Source organism: Balaenoptera borealis (assembly GCF_965194805.1).
Source record: "Balaenoptera borealis genome assembly, chromosome: 20".
Lineage (NCBI taxonomy): Eukaryota > Metazoa > Chordata > Mammalia > Artiodactyla > Balaenopteridae > Balaenoptera > Balaenoptera borealis.
In genome coordinates, this window is record NC_138879.1 from 49,832,022 (window position 1) to 49,849,420 (window position 17,399).

Sequence of the window (17,399 nt, forward strand, 5' to 3'; positions counted from 1 at the left end):
TGTTGTTTAACTTAGTAATGGTTACATTCATGTTTTATTTTGGTAATTCATTAAGCTCTATACTAATGCTTTGCTCTTTGCACGTATCTTATGCTTCAATTCAAGTTTTAAAAAATTCAAATACACCTGTAGTGAATTCTGGAGTCCAAGCGATGGGGATCTAAATCCTTTTAGTAACTAGCTATGGGGACCATGGGCAATTCAATTCTCTGAGCTTCAGTTTCTTTATATGTAAAATGGGGGGCGGCCAGGAATCTACTACTCAGTGCTGTAGTAAAAATTCAATGAAACTACTGTAACTTGCACATGCACTCAAAACTGTCAGCATTGCCTCCACCCTCCTCTCTGCATTTCACAATTACATAATTATTGGATAAATAGTTTAAACTATTATAACTGTTTACACAACATTTTTTTTGAGTCATGAAAAGCATGAGAATGCTTTTCAAAACTCATGAGAATGAGTTTCAAATGTTTTATTGACTTAGGAATTAAGATTGATCAATTAAAATCATGGCAAATCAACAGGACATTATCAGAAGGATGAGGTGATGAACAAAAGTAAAAACAGAAATGGAAACACCGCTAACTACTGAACGAGCTACTTGAAATACTGCATCACCTCGTATAGTAAGTCTGCACTGACAATTCCCAAACCAAAAAGTAAAGCCTAACATGCTTTAAAAAATCATCACTACTATTCATTTGAAAGAGGTGTAAGTTAGGCTGCACCTTAAAAAAAAGCTCTCAAAGAGGCAACTCCTAATCTACCATAGGAAAGTCAGTCAATGTCTATAATTGATCAATCTAGAAATGGCAGTATTATCACTTAGAGGTAAACAGAGAAGAGTGGAAAGTGGTCTGCGGAGTGGGTCTGAGGGGTAGCAAATTTATTTTTTGTTGTAAGTCTTGTAATATTATTTGAATTTTAAATCTACGTGCACTTACAAAGCAAATATACTATTTTACACAAATTTTAAAGATTATGGAAAACAGTTACAAGTATGAGGAAAAATAAATAATTTTCTAATACCCAAGTGTAAGGGTTTTTATATATCACAAAACTTTAGGAAGGGAAGGAACCTAAAGATCATCTCTTTTGGTTCAATTCCCAGATAGTGAACTGAGGAGCAGAAGGGGACAGGCCCACGACCAGCAGCCTACCCACCTCTTGCCTCAGACCGTGCTTGATGACACTACTCCCAAACTGGCTGCGTAAGAATCACTTAGGCAGTTTGAACTAAAGAGAGAGAGCGCACCCAAATTCAGTAGATCGGGAGTGGGGTCACAGGAAATACATAGTACTTTTAAGACTACCGCAGGTATGGGGATGACTAGCCTGGGGGAAAAGTTCAGCCCCCAGCACGTGCCTCCCCAAGTCACACACAGACTGCTCTGGGAATACTACTGTTTAGATAGAAGACCGACTGAACTGCAATTTTTCTGTTCATTCATTGACTTGTTCAAAGGTTTTCATCTCTTAGGAAGACAACTGTATAACCTAGTCATTCAGTAAAAATTTATTAAGCACCTATGTAGTGCCAGTGTCAAAGTAAAGAAAACCATCTTGGCACATGTTTTTTTACAAAGTTACAGGGTAATAGAGAAGATGGGCAATTAAAGAAGACAAATCAGTAAAACCTGACAGCACTCTGACAGGGGATGCAAACAGAGCACGGAGAAAGACCACCTGGCTTAAGCCAGCGCAAGGAAAGACACTCCAGACAAGTGATGCTGTACACCAGAAGATTTAAATAAAGCCTGTTTGTAGCATACTGGGTCGAGAAAATATAAGCAAAAGGCTTCAGTCTTTTGTTTTCCTCGTCAGATTTTCCTTTTAAACTAGTATCAGTCAACGGGTTTGTGCAACAGGCATAATACTAGGCTCTAGGAGAAATACAAATAATTAGAAGGCAAGACCTAGTCTTGTCCTCCATAAAAGTCAGTGGCACCACTCACCTGCCTCTCCCTAAGTCAACTAAATGGATGGCCAGAGGACACCTTATCTTGCTAGTTCAAACTAGTGGCTACAGTCACATCCCACTTGCCCAAGAGATAGCTTCCAAGTTTTCACAGGGTATATAGCCTGTGGCTGTCGACTGCAGATTTTTCTTCCCTGAAGCAAACTGGATCCTTTAACCTTGGTTTCAATCACGCCATATTCTAGCCAACCTTTTGCTCAAGAGCTCCAATCCATCAAGACTATAGCATCTGTAAATACTCTGTATTTCCATTTCACTTAAACTATCATTCTGTAAGTATTTATGAAGCACCAGCTATGAACTAAGCATTATGGTACATCAGCAGTTGCCTCTTTAAGAGTTTTTTAAAAGGGCAGTCTAATTTGCACCTCTTCCAAACAAATAATGTATTGATTGCACCAAAGGAGTACCAAATATAGAATCAAAGTAGTATCTACAGGAACTCACAAACAGGAGGGAAAAGAACAAAGCTAATAGTCACAAAGAATCTGGATACCGATTCATGTGGGGGAATTATGAGGACATTTGCCTTCAAGAGTAGAAAATTACCAACTCCTTTAACCCTTAAAGAAAAGATCATAAAAGTTCTGTTTGAAACACCTTCTCAAGGAATCCTTGTAAATTTCTTTGGATATCAGTTATACACATGTAAATCCAAAATCTACAGCAATAACCCTAGTCTCTCTCCAGAATTACTGACACAAATTTCTACCTGCAACCTCGACCCTGACACTGTTGTTTCGGTCAACAGTTCCCTCACAACACGAGACATAAATTACAAAGGTTATATAAATTACAAAGAGAAGAGGCAAGATGAAAGGAGGGCTTTAGGATATAGGGCTCTCAGTCATGAAATCAGAGATGCTCCCCGCCTAGCATCTTTTGTAGGAGGAAACCCTGATCCCAGGTGCACCTACCAGTGGTATTGCAACTGCCACACCATTTCATAGTATAATGGAGACAGCACCCAAGGCTGAGATATCATTCTGTGGGCAATGTGTCTGCTTGCAAATGGCAATACAAATGTGTCCTTGAGTACCACCAAGCTGTCGAGTTCTAATGGAGAGAGAATCTACAGCACAGCACAGTGGTGAGGAGCACAGGCTCCAGAGGTAGACTGACTGGGGTCAGATCCCAGCCCCAGCACTTTCTAGTTGCGACACTCTAGGCAAAGGCCTCCTCCTCACATGTTAAGTACGTTGTAAACATTAAACATGCTAATACATACAAAGACCTTAGAAGATAACCTGCCTTGCAGTAAGTGGTCAATAAATGTTAATTATTACAATTCTTAGAAAGGCAACATGATACAGCCCTTAAGAGAGTGTACTCTGGGACTTCCCTGGCGGTCCGGTGGTTAAGAATCCGCGCTTCCACTGCAGGGGACACGGGTTCGATCCCTGGTCGGGGAACTAAGATCCCACATGCTGAGCGGCCCAAAAAAAAAAAAAAAAAAAAAAAGAGTGTACTCTGGAGCCTCACTTGACTGGGCTGAAACCCTGGCCTGCCCATTACTAGCTGTGTGACCTTGGCAAGTCACTTACTCCTCTCCGTGCTTCGATTTTCACAGGTGGAAAGTGGCAATAATAATGGTGTCTCAGAGTGCTGTCGAGGAGTAATTGAGTTAAGATAGATTAAATTACTTAGAACAGTGTCTAGTTTAAAGGTTTACTACCACTTCTTTATCAAGTGACTAGTTTTCAGCTGTGGCTTCTTCTTTCTCTTCCTCCAACTTTCCTTTTGAAAAATAAGACTAGAAATTTAAATAATAGATAAACCTACAGTTTTGCCGAAAGAGCTATGCTAAGTATCGGTGAAGAATGTCAGCACTTGCACTATAATTTAATCATGTTTCTTTCCAAACAATACCCATTTGCTCTTCACCAATGCAGTTGGAGGCGAGACATTTTGATGAGCTCTCTGTAATTCATCACTCTTGACCTAACCAAAGATGCTTGAGACAAAAAAAATCTACATTCACTATGAATAGCCTAAAAAAGAGACCAACATCAACTGCAATATATATATATATATATATATATATTTTTTTTTTTTTAATCAGTAAGTCATGGGACAGTCAGAAAAGGAACCAACAATGATCCTTATAAGACTCTTCCTTCTAGGTCAGGAGTTGGCAAACTTTTTCTGTGAAGGGCCAGATAGTAAATAGTTTAGGCTTTGTGGTAGAAAGCAGATCAGTGGTTGCCAGAGGTCAAGGGAATGGGATTGAATGAATGCAAAGGAGTTCAAGGAAATTTTTTAAGATTATAAAAATGTTCTATAACATGATTTAAGATCTTAAGCCAAAGCCCATGCTCATCCCACTGTACCATGCTACCTATTTTCAGCTCTAATGTCAGGACATCAAACACGTATTTATTATTAATTCACTGATTTAGAAATTAAATGCTCTTTCCATTCCCTACCTTAAATGTGATTTCTACTCCCCTCTGCCTACTCCAATACTAACCCACACTGTATTCATTAAATCTTTTTAGACTAACAAAACCCTGATATTTCCTTTCTCTACACTTCTATAGTTCTTACTTTCTAGTCCCAATTTTAGCAGTGAATTAGTGTTCTTTGTATAATTCTTTAATTACTGACTTTCTCCCTACTCTGCTTTAACTATGTCCATCAGATAAAAGAAAAATATCGTAAAAGCTGTGATAACATCTCATTTTGAGAACTACAAGAATAATTTTTGTTTCAGACATATATTAGAGTCTTCCACATAACAATATTTCATTAAAGCATGTATCAAAGTCCCAGAAAATACTGTCTTCTTTGTTGGCATCAGAAAAGATAAGCCCCTCACAGGTGATGAATTACTACCACTACTACTTTCCTAAACCTGTCATACTAAAGGTGTAATTTTTCTTTCACTGGGATTACTGAATATTCACTAAGCAAGAGTGCTAACTATGGGAAAATTGTGTAATGGAGAATAAGAAATAAGTGGATATATTTACTGTTGAGAATTCAAGTTCACAAAATACCCTAATGAAAAAAGGAAGGGAAGGAATTCCTGGTGGCCTAGTGGTTAGGATTCCGGGCTTTCATTGCCGTGGCAAGGGTTCAATCCCTGGTCAGGGAACTGAGATCCCGCAAACTGCACAGCTAGGCCAAAAAAACAAAAGAGGAAGGGAAGGGGAAAGAAGACAGGAATACCATCAGGAGGAGATTACAAAGGAATAGTAAGATACCCCTGCCAGTCTGTACCCTCCCAGTTCACACAAAGTTTGTATATTACTAAAAACATAATGGTGCTAAGAGACATTTCACATTTTGACTTTTCACACTTTAAAGTCTAGCAATTCTGTCATAACTCAAATGCACTGACGAAGTCCAAAAGCCATTATTTAACAAAAGTTTGCTTTAAAAAATCCTTTTACACCAGTTTACAAATAAAACCAATTACTCAGGACTTCTTAGTTAGGAAAGATGACCTTATTTTATTTACGTATATGTGTGTATATGCACATAGTTATATTTGTTTAAAAAAATGATCCAGTAAAGCCCTCTTTTATTCAATATTGGCTCAGTTTGAAAAAAATGTTTTGTGGGATATACTGATCTTCGCTGAAGCTGAGTGATGCAAAAATCTGAGTTTTTAAAAACTCCCCAGGTGATTCTAATATGCAGGGTTCTCCAGGTTGAGAACCACTAGCATGAACTACCAGAATGACAGCAGAAAGGAAAGAACGTATGCGAGAGCTTTATAGGAGTCACGGGATTTGGTGACTGACTACAGGCTTAGGGGGAAGTCAGGGATGATTACTAGGTTACGGACTTGAGTTCGGCTGGACGGTAGTGCCACTAAGCATCAATGCAAAAGAGAAAAGTTAGTAAACTATAAAGCACAATATGCATGCTTTTATGAGAAACTTTGCCTTCCCCTCTCGGTTCCACTTCCATTAAGGCTGCAACTGTGTGTTGCTCACTGTGTCATCCCTAGCAATAGTTGCTTGTACTTAATAGAAATGAAATACATTTTTCCTGATTGTGATTCAACTCTGTTAAGACTTGTCTGCAAGTCAGTGGCGTGACTTAATATGTTTTTCAAGACCTCACTCTGGGGACTTCCCTTCGTGGTCCAGTGGGTAAGACTGCGTACTCCCAATGCAGGGGGCCCGGGTTTGATCCTTGGCCAGGGAACTAGATCCTGCATGAAGGCCGCAACTAAAAGTTCACATGCCACAACTAAGAAGTCCACATGCTGCAACTAAAGTCCGCATGCCACAACTAAGACCCGGTGCAGCCTAAATAAATAAATTGTTTTTAAAAAGCACAGCATTAAAAAAAAGAAAAAACCTCACTCTGTGTAGCACTGATCACAGATAGGGCTGGCTTCACAGGAGATAGTCAACAAATATTAGCTCACTAGCTAATTTTCACACAAACGCCAGTCTGACTGGAAATGCTTCCAACTGCCTGCTAAGACATAACCACCCAAAGGTATATTGGGCATGGCAAAATCTGTCCACACCTGAGGTCCAGATATTTGTTCTCAAATCTGTTCCTCTTCTTCCTGTTAACAGCCCAGCCATTATCTGAGTCACCCAGACCTAGAACGCTTGAGTCATCTTTGATATCGCCCTCTTGTCAGCATGCAAACAGGTTTCCAGAGTCCTGTCTTTTATGCTGTCTATAGTGAGTATCTCTCACAGCAGTCCTCACCAACCCCAATGCCCCTTACCCAAGGACTCATCTTCAATTGCTACGGCACCCACTCCAGCCTCCCTCCCTCGCTCCCTCCCAAATCCATCCTCTACATTATATAGCCTTTTCAACAGGCCTCAGACAATTCTAGTCACGTCACTACCTTGGCTGATACCTTTCAGTAGCCTCACCCCACGGCCCACAGAGCAAAATGCAAATGCTTAACCAATCCCTTCATAATCTAGCCCTTAACATACTTTTCCAACCTCACATCCTGCTATTGATATTTCTTCCACCGAGAATAGTGACCTCTTCCCACCCACATCTCCCCATGTCCAAAAGCGGCCTATTTTTCCAAAGTCCAGCCCAGATAAGCCCAGCTTATCTCCTGCAGCAAAGGCCTCCCCTGACACCCAAAGCATACTCCCCACTTCCCTAAAACATCTCTTCCTACTCTGAATTCTCAAAGTAACTCCTAAGCATTTTTCACCTTCCACCCTACAAGGCAGTTTCTTTTTCTTTTTATCTAAATTAATTTATTTTTGGCTGTGTTGGGTCTTCGTTGCTGCGCACGAGCTTTCTCTAGTTGCGGTGAGCGGGGGCTACTCTTCATTGCGGTGCGCGGGCTTCTCATTGCAGCGGCTTCTCTTGTTGCGGAGCACGGGCTCTAGGGTGCAGGCTCAGTAGTTGTGACTCACCGGCTCTAGAGTGCAGGTTCAGTAGTTGTGGCACACGGGCTCAGTAGTCGTGGCTCGTGGGCTCTAGAGCACAGGCTCAGTAGTTGTGGAGCACGGGCCTAGTTGCCCCACGGTATGTGGGATCTTCCCGGACCAGGGCTCGAACCCGTGTCCCCTGCAATGGCAGGCAGATTCTTAACCACTGTGCCACCAGGGAAGTCCCTACAACGCAGTTTCTAACACACATGCTTTCGTCTCCCCTCCTGGACTGCAGTGTTCCCTGTGAATAGGCTCTAGGTCTGGCTCTTCTTTTTTTAACCACCCCTACCTCTCCCTCCACCCCCACTCCATGCTCATCTCATCCTCCACCCTACAGTGCCTTAGTAGGTGGAGTTCAATAAATACTGTAGGTCCCTGGCCTACTCAGATTTAACAAGAGAGCCTGAGGACATAGTTTCTCATTTTGTTGGGCATGTCTGTAAATCATGATAATGTCGCAACTACAGCAACTCACCTTGCCGGTGACTGAACCCCACATATCTCAGCATGATTCAGTAGCTCTACTCTGGCACATCCACGGTCACTGCAGTGACTGGATAAACTTTGTTTCTTTGTTTTAAAAAAATATATATATCCTCAAGGAGAAAGCTAACAGCCTCTGCTGGTGACAGAAACGAAAGAAAGGGAAGATAGAGAAAAGAAAGGAATGGTATATAGAGAGGTACTGCTTGAGGGGTCACCAGACAGTACATAATTATGAACAGACTGGGACATCTGATGAATGAATAAAATAATAAATGGAGATAAACTTCCAAACTGGAAGGAGCAAAATTTCTCCTTTCCCTGTTTCTACCAGCCTATACCAAGCATTTTCTGGAACACTGCTGTCCAACAGCACCTTCTGGAATGATGCAAGTGTTCTATTCATCTGTGCTGTCTGCTAACATGGGAGCCGCTAACCACACGGTTATTGAACACCTGGAATGAGGCTAGCATGACTAAGGAACTGAATTTTAAATTTTATTTAATTTTAATTAAATTTAAGAAGACATATGTAGCTAATGGCTACTGTATACATTACTGTATACTGTATACATACTGTATAATATACTGTATTACAATACTGTATACTGTATTGTCCAGAATACAGAATGTCTTCACCTTGTTACTTGAATTGTTGTCAGAAGTATTTTCCTGACCAAATTCCAGTAAGCTTATAAAAGTCCATGATCATTTTTCCGTTTAACAAGTCACTTACATTTTTTTCCAATTTTCACTTTTATTTTATTGAGGGGAGAGTGGTTTAAGAGGAGACTAAGAGAGGGGACTTCCCTGGTGGTTCAGTGGCTAATACTCCACGCTCCCAATGCAGGGGGCCCGGGTTCGATCCCTGGTCAGGGAAATAGATTCCGCATGCCGCAGCTAAAAACTCCCGCATGGGGCTTCCCTGGTGCTGTAGTGGTTAAGAATCTGCCTGCCAAGGCAGGGAACACGGGTTCGAGCCCTGGTCCAGGAAGATCCCACATGCTGCGGAGCAACTAAGCCCGTGCGCCACAACTACTGAACCTGCGCTCTAGAGCCGGTGAGCCACAACTACTGAGCCTGCACCCTAGAGCCCGTGCTCCGCAACAAGAGAAGCCACCGCAATGAGAAGCCTGCTCACCGCAACTAGAGAAAGCCCGCACAGCAATGAAGACCCAATGCAGCCAAAAATAAATAAATAAAAATAACTCAAAAAAAAAAAATCCCGCATGCCAAAACTAAGACCTGGTGCAGCCAAATAAATAAATAATAATTTAAAAAAAAAAAGAGAGACTAAGAGACAAACTGCATGGCAGGTAGACTGCATGATACACTATTTCTTTTGAGATAGAGACTATCCCCCTTTCAAAGCTGAGGAAACTGAGACTGAGAGCAATTAATTGGCTTACCTGTGATCACAGCTTAGTAAAACTAGGATTCAAACCCATGTCTGCCTGCAGAGACTGAGCTCTTAAGCATGCTTAAATTGCTAAGACTGAACTGGGCTGGATGAAAAGTAGGTTAGGCAGCTCCCAGCAGGCTAATGTTATTCAGAGCACATTAAAAGCTGGACCAGCCAGCTTACTTGACAAGAGACTAAGGATGTATCCAGGCAACTTTCTTTCTTTCTTCTTTTTTTTATTTTATTTTATTTTATTTATTTATTTATTTTGGCCACACCGCTTGAGGGATCTTAGTTCCCCGACCAGGGATTGAACCTGTGCCCTCCGCAGTGAAAGCGAGGAGTCCTAACCACTGGACCGCCAGGCAATTCCTGGCAACTTTTCTTGATGTCTGGTAAATGATGCTCAATAATTCATCCACTCCTTCAACCATAGGCACGATTCTAAGTTGGAAGATACAGCAGTGAACAAAACAGGAAAAGTCTCTGCCCTCATGGGGGTTATATTCCAGTAAGGGAATTAAAAAACAAACAAAACCTAGGGACGATCTCTAAAGAGGTGAGAACTGAACAGACACCTGAGTGAATAAAAGTTGATTAGCTGCGTGGAGAAACTGAGAAAGACTGTTCGAGGCCAAGGAAACTGCAAGACAAAGATATAGAGGTGTGTTGGGAATGTACAATACAAAGAATAGCAAGGAAGTTAGTGTGCAAGAGCTCTGTGAAGGAGAAGAAATAAAGTATCAGTGTTAACCAGCGGCCAGATCCTGTTGGCCTGTAAAGGTCACTGGAAGGCTCTGGAAAAATATATTCCAAATATATATAAGATATAAAATATATAAATTATAAAATATATATAAGATCATGGAGAGCCACGGGGAGTGAGGAGAGCATGTGGAAGGGTAGGTGTATTGCGAAGAGTGGGAGAGACATGATCTGATTTATGCTTTAAAAGGAACACTGGAAACTATAAAAACAGGCTATGGGGAAGCAAAATCAAGGAGAAAAAGTAAAAGCGGAAAGACCAAGTTGGAGGGACTTGTTCGAGTGATGAAGGAAGCTTAGATGAAGGATAGCTACAGCGATGTAGAGTGGAAATGGCAACTAATTTTAGGAGAGACTTTAGCTAAATATATATGGTCAAACCAATACCCATGGATGCATGGAAAGAAAGAAGCTTGGTTTCTAAACGAGTCGCATTAAGAAGTTACTGTATAACTCAGCCCCTGCAGGTTCTATTTACTATTCCTAAGCGCAATTTCCCACATGCTCACACTCACACCACCTAACAAAGACCATTATCAGGGAAATTCCCACAGAGCGTGCTTACAGATCATCCAACTGTTACATGACACAGATTTCTGCGATTTGTTTATATTTAAATGAGTATTTCTGAACAAGCATAGCCAGCTCCGATAAATTCTGATTAGAGTACATGCCGCGTAACACCCCCGCGCAAAACACTGTTTAGATAACCTTGCCTTCCTGCGCATAACAAGCAGTTGCAGTTTAATGAGGTAACTGGACTAGGATGCTCCACTCAATTCTTCCCAAAGTCTGTGACACTGTTTCCAAAAAGCTTAAGTCAGAACACAGGCTAGGAAATTGGAACACACAAAAAAAAGTAAAATAAAAACTGTCGAGGGCTTCCCAGGTGGCGCAGTGGTTGGGAGTCTGCCTGCCAGTGCCGGGGGCACGCGTTTGAGCCCTGGTCCGGGAGGATCCCACATGCCGCGGAGCAGCTGGGACCGTGCGCCACAACTACGGAGCCTGCGCTCGGGAGCCCGCGAGCCACAACTACTGAGCCCGTGTGCCACAACGGCCGAAGCCCGCGTGCCTAGAGCCCATGCTCCGCTCCACGACGAGAGAGGCCACCGCAATGAGAAGCCTGCGCACCGCGGCGGGGAGTGGCCCCCGCTCGCCGCAACCGGAGAAAAGCCCGCGCGCAGCAACGAAGACCCAACGCAGCCGAAAAATAAATAAATAAAATAATAAAATAAATAAATTTAAAAAAAAAAAACCGTCGAGTCAGAACCTTCTGACTATGCTTACCTATCTGTACTCCCTTGCCAATTTAACCCTGAAAGGATGTTTTAAGGTGTGTTCTCCACCAGCTGCATGTCTCTCAAGGTTATCCTAACACAAATCTCAAGGCACTTGCAGGATAACAATCAGCATATTCAGCCAGTAGGAGCTCTTCAGGCTGGAACCGGACTGCGAGGCACAGCAGGTGCTCAGTAAAACTGCTGAATGAAAAACCAACTGCCTTCTACAATTTCAATCTTGGTAACCTATTCCCAAAACATTCCTTAACTTCCCTAACTGCTGTAAAAGCGATGGAGTCCCCGTCACCTCACATAAAGCCTTCCTGAACCTTTCCACCCCAACTCACTGCTCAGGGCAACAAGCTCCATTTCGCTGGCTGCCCACTGTATTAAAAAATCTTAAACAACATTCTGTGACTCATCCAAAAACTAGCTTCAGGGGATGCCTCAGCTTTCTTCTGTTCCTTTTAATCCTCCTCTGCTTTCATACAATATTTATCTGACGTTTCCCCCTCAGGGGGTCTAACATGGTAGAAAGAGCAGACAAAAAGTGGGTGCCTGACCCGGATATCTCTAGAACTCTGGCCTCAATTCCTTTATCTATAAAGTGCAAGTAACACCCATGCCAGACCTCCTTCACAAGGTTGTTGCCAAGTCTAATCCAAATGAGAAAAGCCTGCAAACTGTCAGGTGCTGCCCAAAAGTAAGATCCAAGTAAAGGTAGGTTCAGACAAAGCTTAGCTCAAAACCAATCGGACAGGTGGAGGACCAGCACACTGCAGTCACTCAATAAACATTAAGTCAAATAAGGAGTATTTTCCTCCAGTAATGGGGTGAACAGGAGAAGCACACTAGCCAGGTCCGACAGCGTCACTTTAGGGTCCCTGGCAGGTAACTCCCATCTCTGGGTCTCCTTTCCCGCCACCTGTACAACAAGGCTTTGACAATGAAGGCTTCTAATATTGCTACGTTAAGGGAGGCTCAATCCGAGAGGCCAAATTGCCTTCACCTGCAGGGGCACAAAGAAAGTGCCACAAAAGCGGGTAAAGACAGGACTGAGAGGCAAAGGAGTCGAGGTCTGGTTTAGCACATCTCTTAGGAGCAGCGTGACCTTGGCCAACTCCCCTACCAAGCAAACCCCCTCCTCCCGTCCACATCTCTCAACCTGGGGAAAGAATCCCAGCCGCCCCGAATCCCGAGGCTGCTGGGGAGCCCAGAGCCTACAGCCCCCTCCTGTTTGGCTCGTTGGCCCGTGACAGCCCTGGCTCACCCCCACCCCTCACCCTGGGAAGAGTCCTAAGCTCTTTCGCAGGGGAGGGATGTACCCCTTCCGGATGCGGGACCTGCCAGGACAGCAGTTTCGATTTCCTAAGGAGAAGGGTTACGTCCCCCGCCGTCCCAGCACCGCCGGGAATCAAAGGAGCCTCCCCGGCGGCCCTCGGGATCCCCGAGGCTGCACTTAGTGCCGGCACGGGACCTCGCGACCGGCCCGGCACCCTGCCAAGGTCCCGCGGGGTCGGAGACGCCGGGAGGGGCGTTGCCATAGGAATAGCGCTCAGTACCCCGGCCCGAGGCGCCCGGCAGAGGCTGGAGAGGAAGGCTCGCGAGACCCGCTGTGCCCCAAGCGAACACGCCCGGCCATTCCCTCTCAGGGCTGCTTCGCCCAGCCAGCAGCGCCCCCACAGCTCCGCGCCTTCCCGCGCTGCTCCACAAAAACCCTACCTTCCGCCATGTCGGGCCCAGCCCTGCCTCAGCCTCGCGAGAAGTGCGCTGCTCGACTTGGGCAGTGCGTAACGGAGGTCCCCAAGTCTCGCGAGAGTCATGGGGGCCAGGGAGAGGGAGGGGTCGAGACTAGGTAAGAGCAGTGAATGAAAGTGGAGGAGGTAGCTGGACGTGGGAAGAACCGAGAGCCTCGCTCTCTTCACCTATATTTTCGAGGCTCTGGACTTATCAAGCACTGACTGGACCAAAAAAGAGTGAAGAAAATTTGGGAGAGGAACCTGAATTTGGAAGGCCTGGTTGCAGGTGTCTTCTGAGTGTGTGGATGGGTCACTTTTTTCTAGCAGAACTCAGCCACCTGGCTGCAGAAGCAGAGAATATGGATTGTAGCATTTGCCCAGGGCTTGGGATTCATTGCCAAAAAGAAATTGAGAGTGCTGTGAGAATATAGCTCTGGTGCAGACTGGGTAGAGGCTGATGTACGAGTCATAAAACTGCAGGTCTCTATAATATTGAAGACCAATGCAGTGTGAACAAGGTTGTGAGAGCCCTGTGTTAGGGTGGCAAACTGAAGTTCATAAGTTAAACAGTACTAGGAGACAATAAACTCCAGGACAGAGCCATGGAATATGGTAGCTGAAGTGGAAGTGAGAAGCTAGAAAAATCAGATATTGGAATTCAGAGGTAGAGAAGGTGGGAGACCATAAACCAGGTGCTAAAATCTTTAGTCAATCTTTAGTCAATGTGGGGATGACTAATAGCAAAAAAGAGGGCTAACGAGTAATATAAGTGAATAGTGTGAAACCTGTCAAAACAGATTTTTACTCAAAGGACAATCAAAAGAATGCGGATTGCACCCATTCCTAGAAGCATCCACAGTTAAGGACTGCGGGGGGAAGTGGTGGCCCTGGAGAAGAGCCAAGAATAAGAGATGACAGGTTGAAGGAAGGATCTGAGAACAGGATGAGGGTGTCAGAACAGAAAAGGGGGAGGGTTTGAAGGTGGAGAAATTTTAGGTGCTGCCAAGGTTAACCATTTAGTGGGTAGTGAGGTGGAGTGGAGAAGGAATTTGGAGTTTAGATCATGGTAAACATAATCATGGGGTTAAAATGTTGAGGAAGGAGGAGGAATTCTGGGGGAGGGACACCTGGGAGATGAAAGGGGAGAGGGTATTGAAATGTGTAAGAACGGTGGTGTGCTCAGGGAAATAGCGTTCCAGTTGTGGCAAGAGACTAAAGATGTGGAGGAGGTGTGGGCAGGGAGGTGCGTAGAGCAGCTGCATCGAGCAAGCAGAGCTTAGAGGGCAGCAGAGCACTTGCCAGGCTCAATGGAGGTGTCTTAGCTCAAAGCTTCCCTGTCTGTCAAGAATGGTTTATAGGTGTGCTAAATGGTGAGCCCTTGGGGCCACTAGGGTAGCCAGGCAAGACAGTCTCCTCTGGCCACAGGCAGCCTCATCTGTTTATCTCAGAGTGCCCTACAGATATTTCCTGGGTCATAACATAAATGTGATGAAGAAGTCCTGTCATAGCTGACGCCTGGTTTTACATCATATGACTTAATCTTTGCCTCTTCACCAGCACCATCCTAGTGTCTGGCATACAGCAGGTGCTCAAAATTTTTTTAATACATTCTTTTTAAATTAATTATTTTTAGTTGCATTGGGTCTATTGGGTCTTCGTTGCTGTGCACGGTCTTTCTCTAGTTGCGGTGAGCAGGGGCTACTCTTTGTTGCAGTGCCCGGGCTTCTCATTGCGGTGGCTTCTCTTGTTGCGGAGCACGGGCTCTAGGCGCACAGGCTTCAGTAGTTGTGGCTCGCGGGCTCCAGAGCGCAGGCTCAGTAGTTGTAGCGCACGGGCTTAGTTGCTCCATGACATGTGGGATCTTCCCGGACCAGGGCTCAAACCCGCGGCCCCTGCATTGGCAGGCGGGTTCTTAACCTCTGCGCCACCAGGGAAGCCCTCAAAATGTTTGATGAGCTGTTGCTGTGAGCTATACCGGGAGTCAGGGGAACTGGGTTCAGATTTGGCTCTGCAACTGATCTGTTGTGTTGATCATGGTCAAGTCCCTGCACGATCTATGCTGCCATCTCAGATTCTCCATCAGTTTCAAGAGGGAGTTGGACTAGAATCCATGGTTCTTAATAACTTGGGGGATCATGACCTTGGAGAATCTGATGAAAACCAGGGACCCTCTCCCTTAGAGCAGCACACATGTAGCAATAAACAAATCTGTGCCCTTTCAGTTTGCTTGGCCTAGATGCCCACAGTCAAACAAGAACTCATCTTAAGGGATTTAATCAACTCAAGGGCTTCACTACCTCCTCGTCACGAACTACCTTCAAGAAGCCCTCTAGCAGAGGTGAGAGCACTCTTCTTAACGATGTCTGTAATATAACCCTATCTCTGGGCCCTTGTCTTCTGAGTAGACTCTTACTGGCTTGAAACCCCTGAGCTGTAGGACTTCTTAATACACCCTGTAAAATAAAGCATCTACAGTACTCAGTGAATTACAATACCCAACAGGGTTGGACGGAGCTACAATATTAGATATGACCTGAGAAATCTGAGCACTGAAACATGGTTCATTTTAGACCTAATTCATGTTTTGTTGTCTGATTTAGAAGGGAAAAATGCTGCCTGCCTTAAGAGCTTAGGGGAACAGACTCTTTCTGGGGAGGTAGTGTCATATCATGGTAGAAGGGGATAGGGAGGGGATCACTAGACTGGTAGTCCAATGAACTGGGTTCAAGTACAAGCCTCAAAACGCCTCAGTCTCTACGTGACCTGGGAAAAAATATCCCGGAGGTAAGAAGTAATGGCACGCAGTATGTAAGGGAGGTCATGAAACTGAATCCCGGCCATGAAACCTACTTGCTGTACAGTCTTGACAAATTAATCTGAACCTGTTTCTGAATGAGGATCCTTCTAAGAATTTGACTAGATCCTTTACGAAACACATCTAGCACAAGCCTGCCACAAAGTGGAGGCTCAATAAATAGGAACTTGATTGCTGGTGCTCATGAGGGTTAAAGGAGAGGTCACAGTGCTAACACACACAGTACTATTATACTGCACTTGTTCCTAATGGAGACTGCTGGTAAGGGAAAACCAAGTACCTTATCTATGACTTTCTGTGCAGCTATGTCTAAGATGTGTCTGGCTGCCTTTTTTGAAAGCCTTCCCCTTCTCCTTCACTGCAGCCCAATGGGGTGTGCAGACTCCAAGAGACAAGCCTAGTCCTACCTAGGCAGCCAAGTTACACCATCTGAAACTGAGCAACCAAAGATAACTGGATCCCGCTGGGGTTTGCAGTCCTCCAGAAAATGAACAATTTTAATTTGGTGAGGTGTTAACCAACTCTATCTTTATGAGAGGGAGGGAGAAAATCAACTGATCCTTCCTCAAAGCCTAGGGCCTTGCACACAGTAGGCAAAGTCAAAAGCTGTTCATCTGCATTGGACAGCACGGGAATAAAACTTTTTTGCTATATACCTCGAGTAGATGATTATGCTTAAAACTGATATTTAAAGTTTAGGGACATCATCTAGACCTTTCTATAATAGTTTTATTTCAAATATATTTTTCAGAAGAATTAAACCCTGAAAAATGAGGCCCCATTTTCCCCAAACTGCTCTCAAGGAGGATTTTCTTCTTTGTGATTAAGAAATCAGGCCTTATGTTCTTTTCTCAGAGTTTGTAAGGAAGAGGCCTTAAAACCACTGGCAACTTCTATCAAGACAAGCTTTCAACACCTAACACTGTAAATCCATATAAACTATATATAAAGATGCAGGGTGAAAAGCTGAATATTCACATCCTGAATCCTGTTGCGGTTTGCAGTCCTCCAGAAAAAGGAAAAAATTTGTTAAAATTAAGGGGGAGAAAACGGGAAAAAAGTACTCAGTTCTTGCTGCATTTGCCACTAACTTACTGAGTGGTACTGGGCAGGTATTTGGGCCAAGTTTGCCCATCTGTTTAGAGGAGGGAAGGTGGTGATTGAGATGGTGCCTGTGTTCTCTTCCAGTTGACCTTTGAGACTGGGTTCTTCACCTTTTGGCTTATCTTCATGGTAGAACCAGTCTAGGCCAAAGACAAAATCCCAAATAATGCTCTAACATGTGCTCATTTTATTTTATATAAGGTTCTAAATCAGCATGCACGAAATTCTGATTAAGAATGGTGGTTGGCCGCGTACTGGAAATTTTAAGACCATTATATCAGGTTGGAAGTCAAGTGAACTTCCTACCCTCTGGTTCCTTCTTTAAATAAGGTTTAAAAAATTTTTTATCTAGATTCCCCTGTGGACCCTTTGCTATCATGTGCTGTTTATATAGAAAGAATCCCATAACTTGCTTTGGAGACCTGCATCCTGAAACCAAAATAGCTCATGA

General features: G+C 43.9%; 1 protein-coding gene across 2 annotated transcripts in view; it reads right to left on the bottom strand.

Annotated features, from left to right (window-relative positions):
* ANKFY1 (ankyrin repeat and FYVE domain containing 1) overlaps nt 1-13,113 on the bottom strand; it is a 76,031-nt gene extending 62,918 nt beyond the window's left edge. For both annotated transcript variants that reach the window (XM_082370541.1, XM_082370542.1), the window contains exon 1: nt 13,013-13,113. In XM_082370541.1, coding sequence (XP_082226667.1) covers nt 13,013-13,022 — 10 coding nt within the window. In that variant the 5' untranslated portion in view covers nt 13,023-13,113. The remainder of the gene's footprint in view (nt 1-13,012) is intronic.
* Between the last annotated feature and the right edge of the window lie 4,286 nt (nt 13,114-17,399).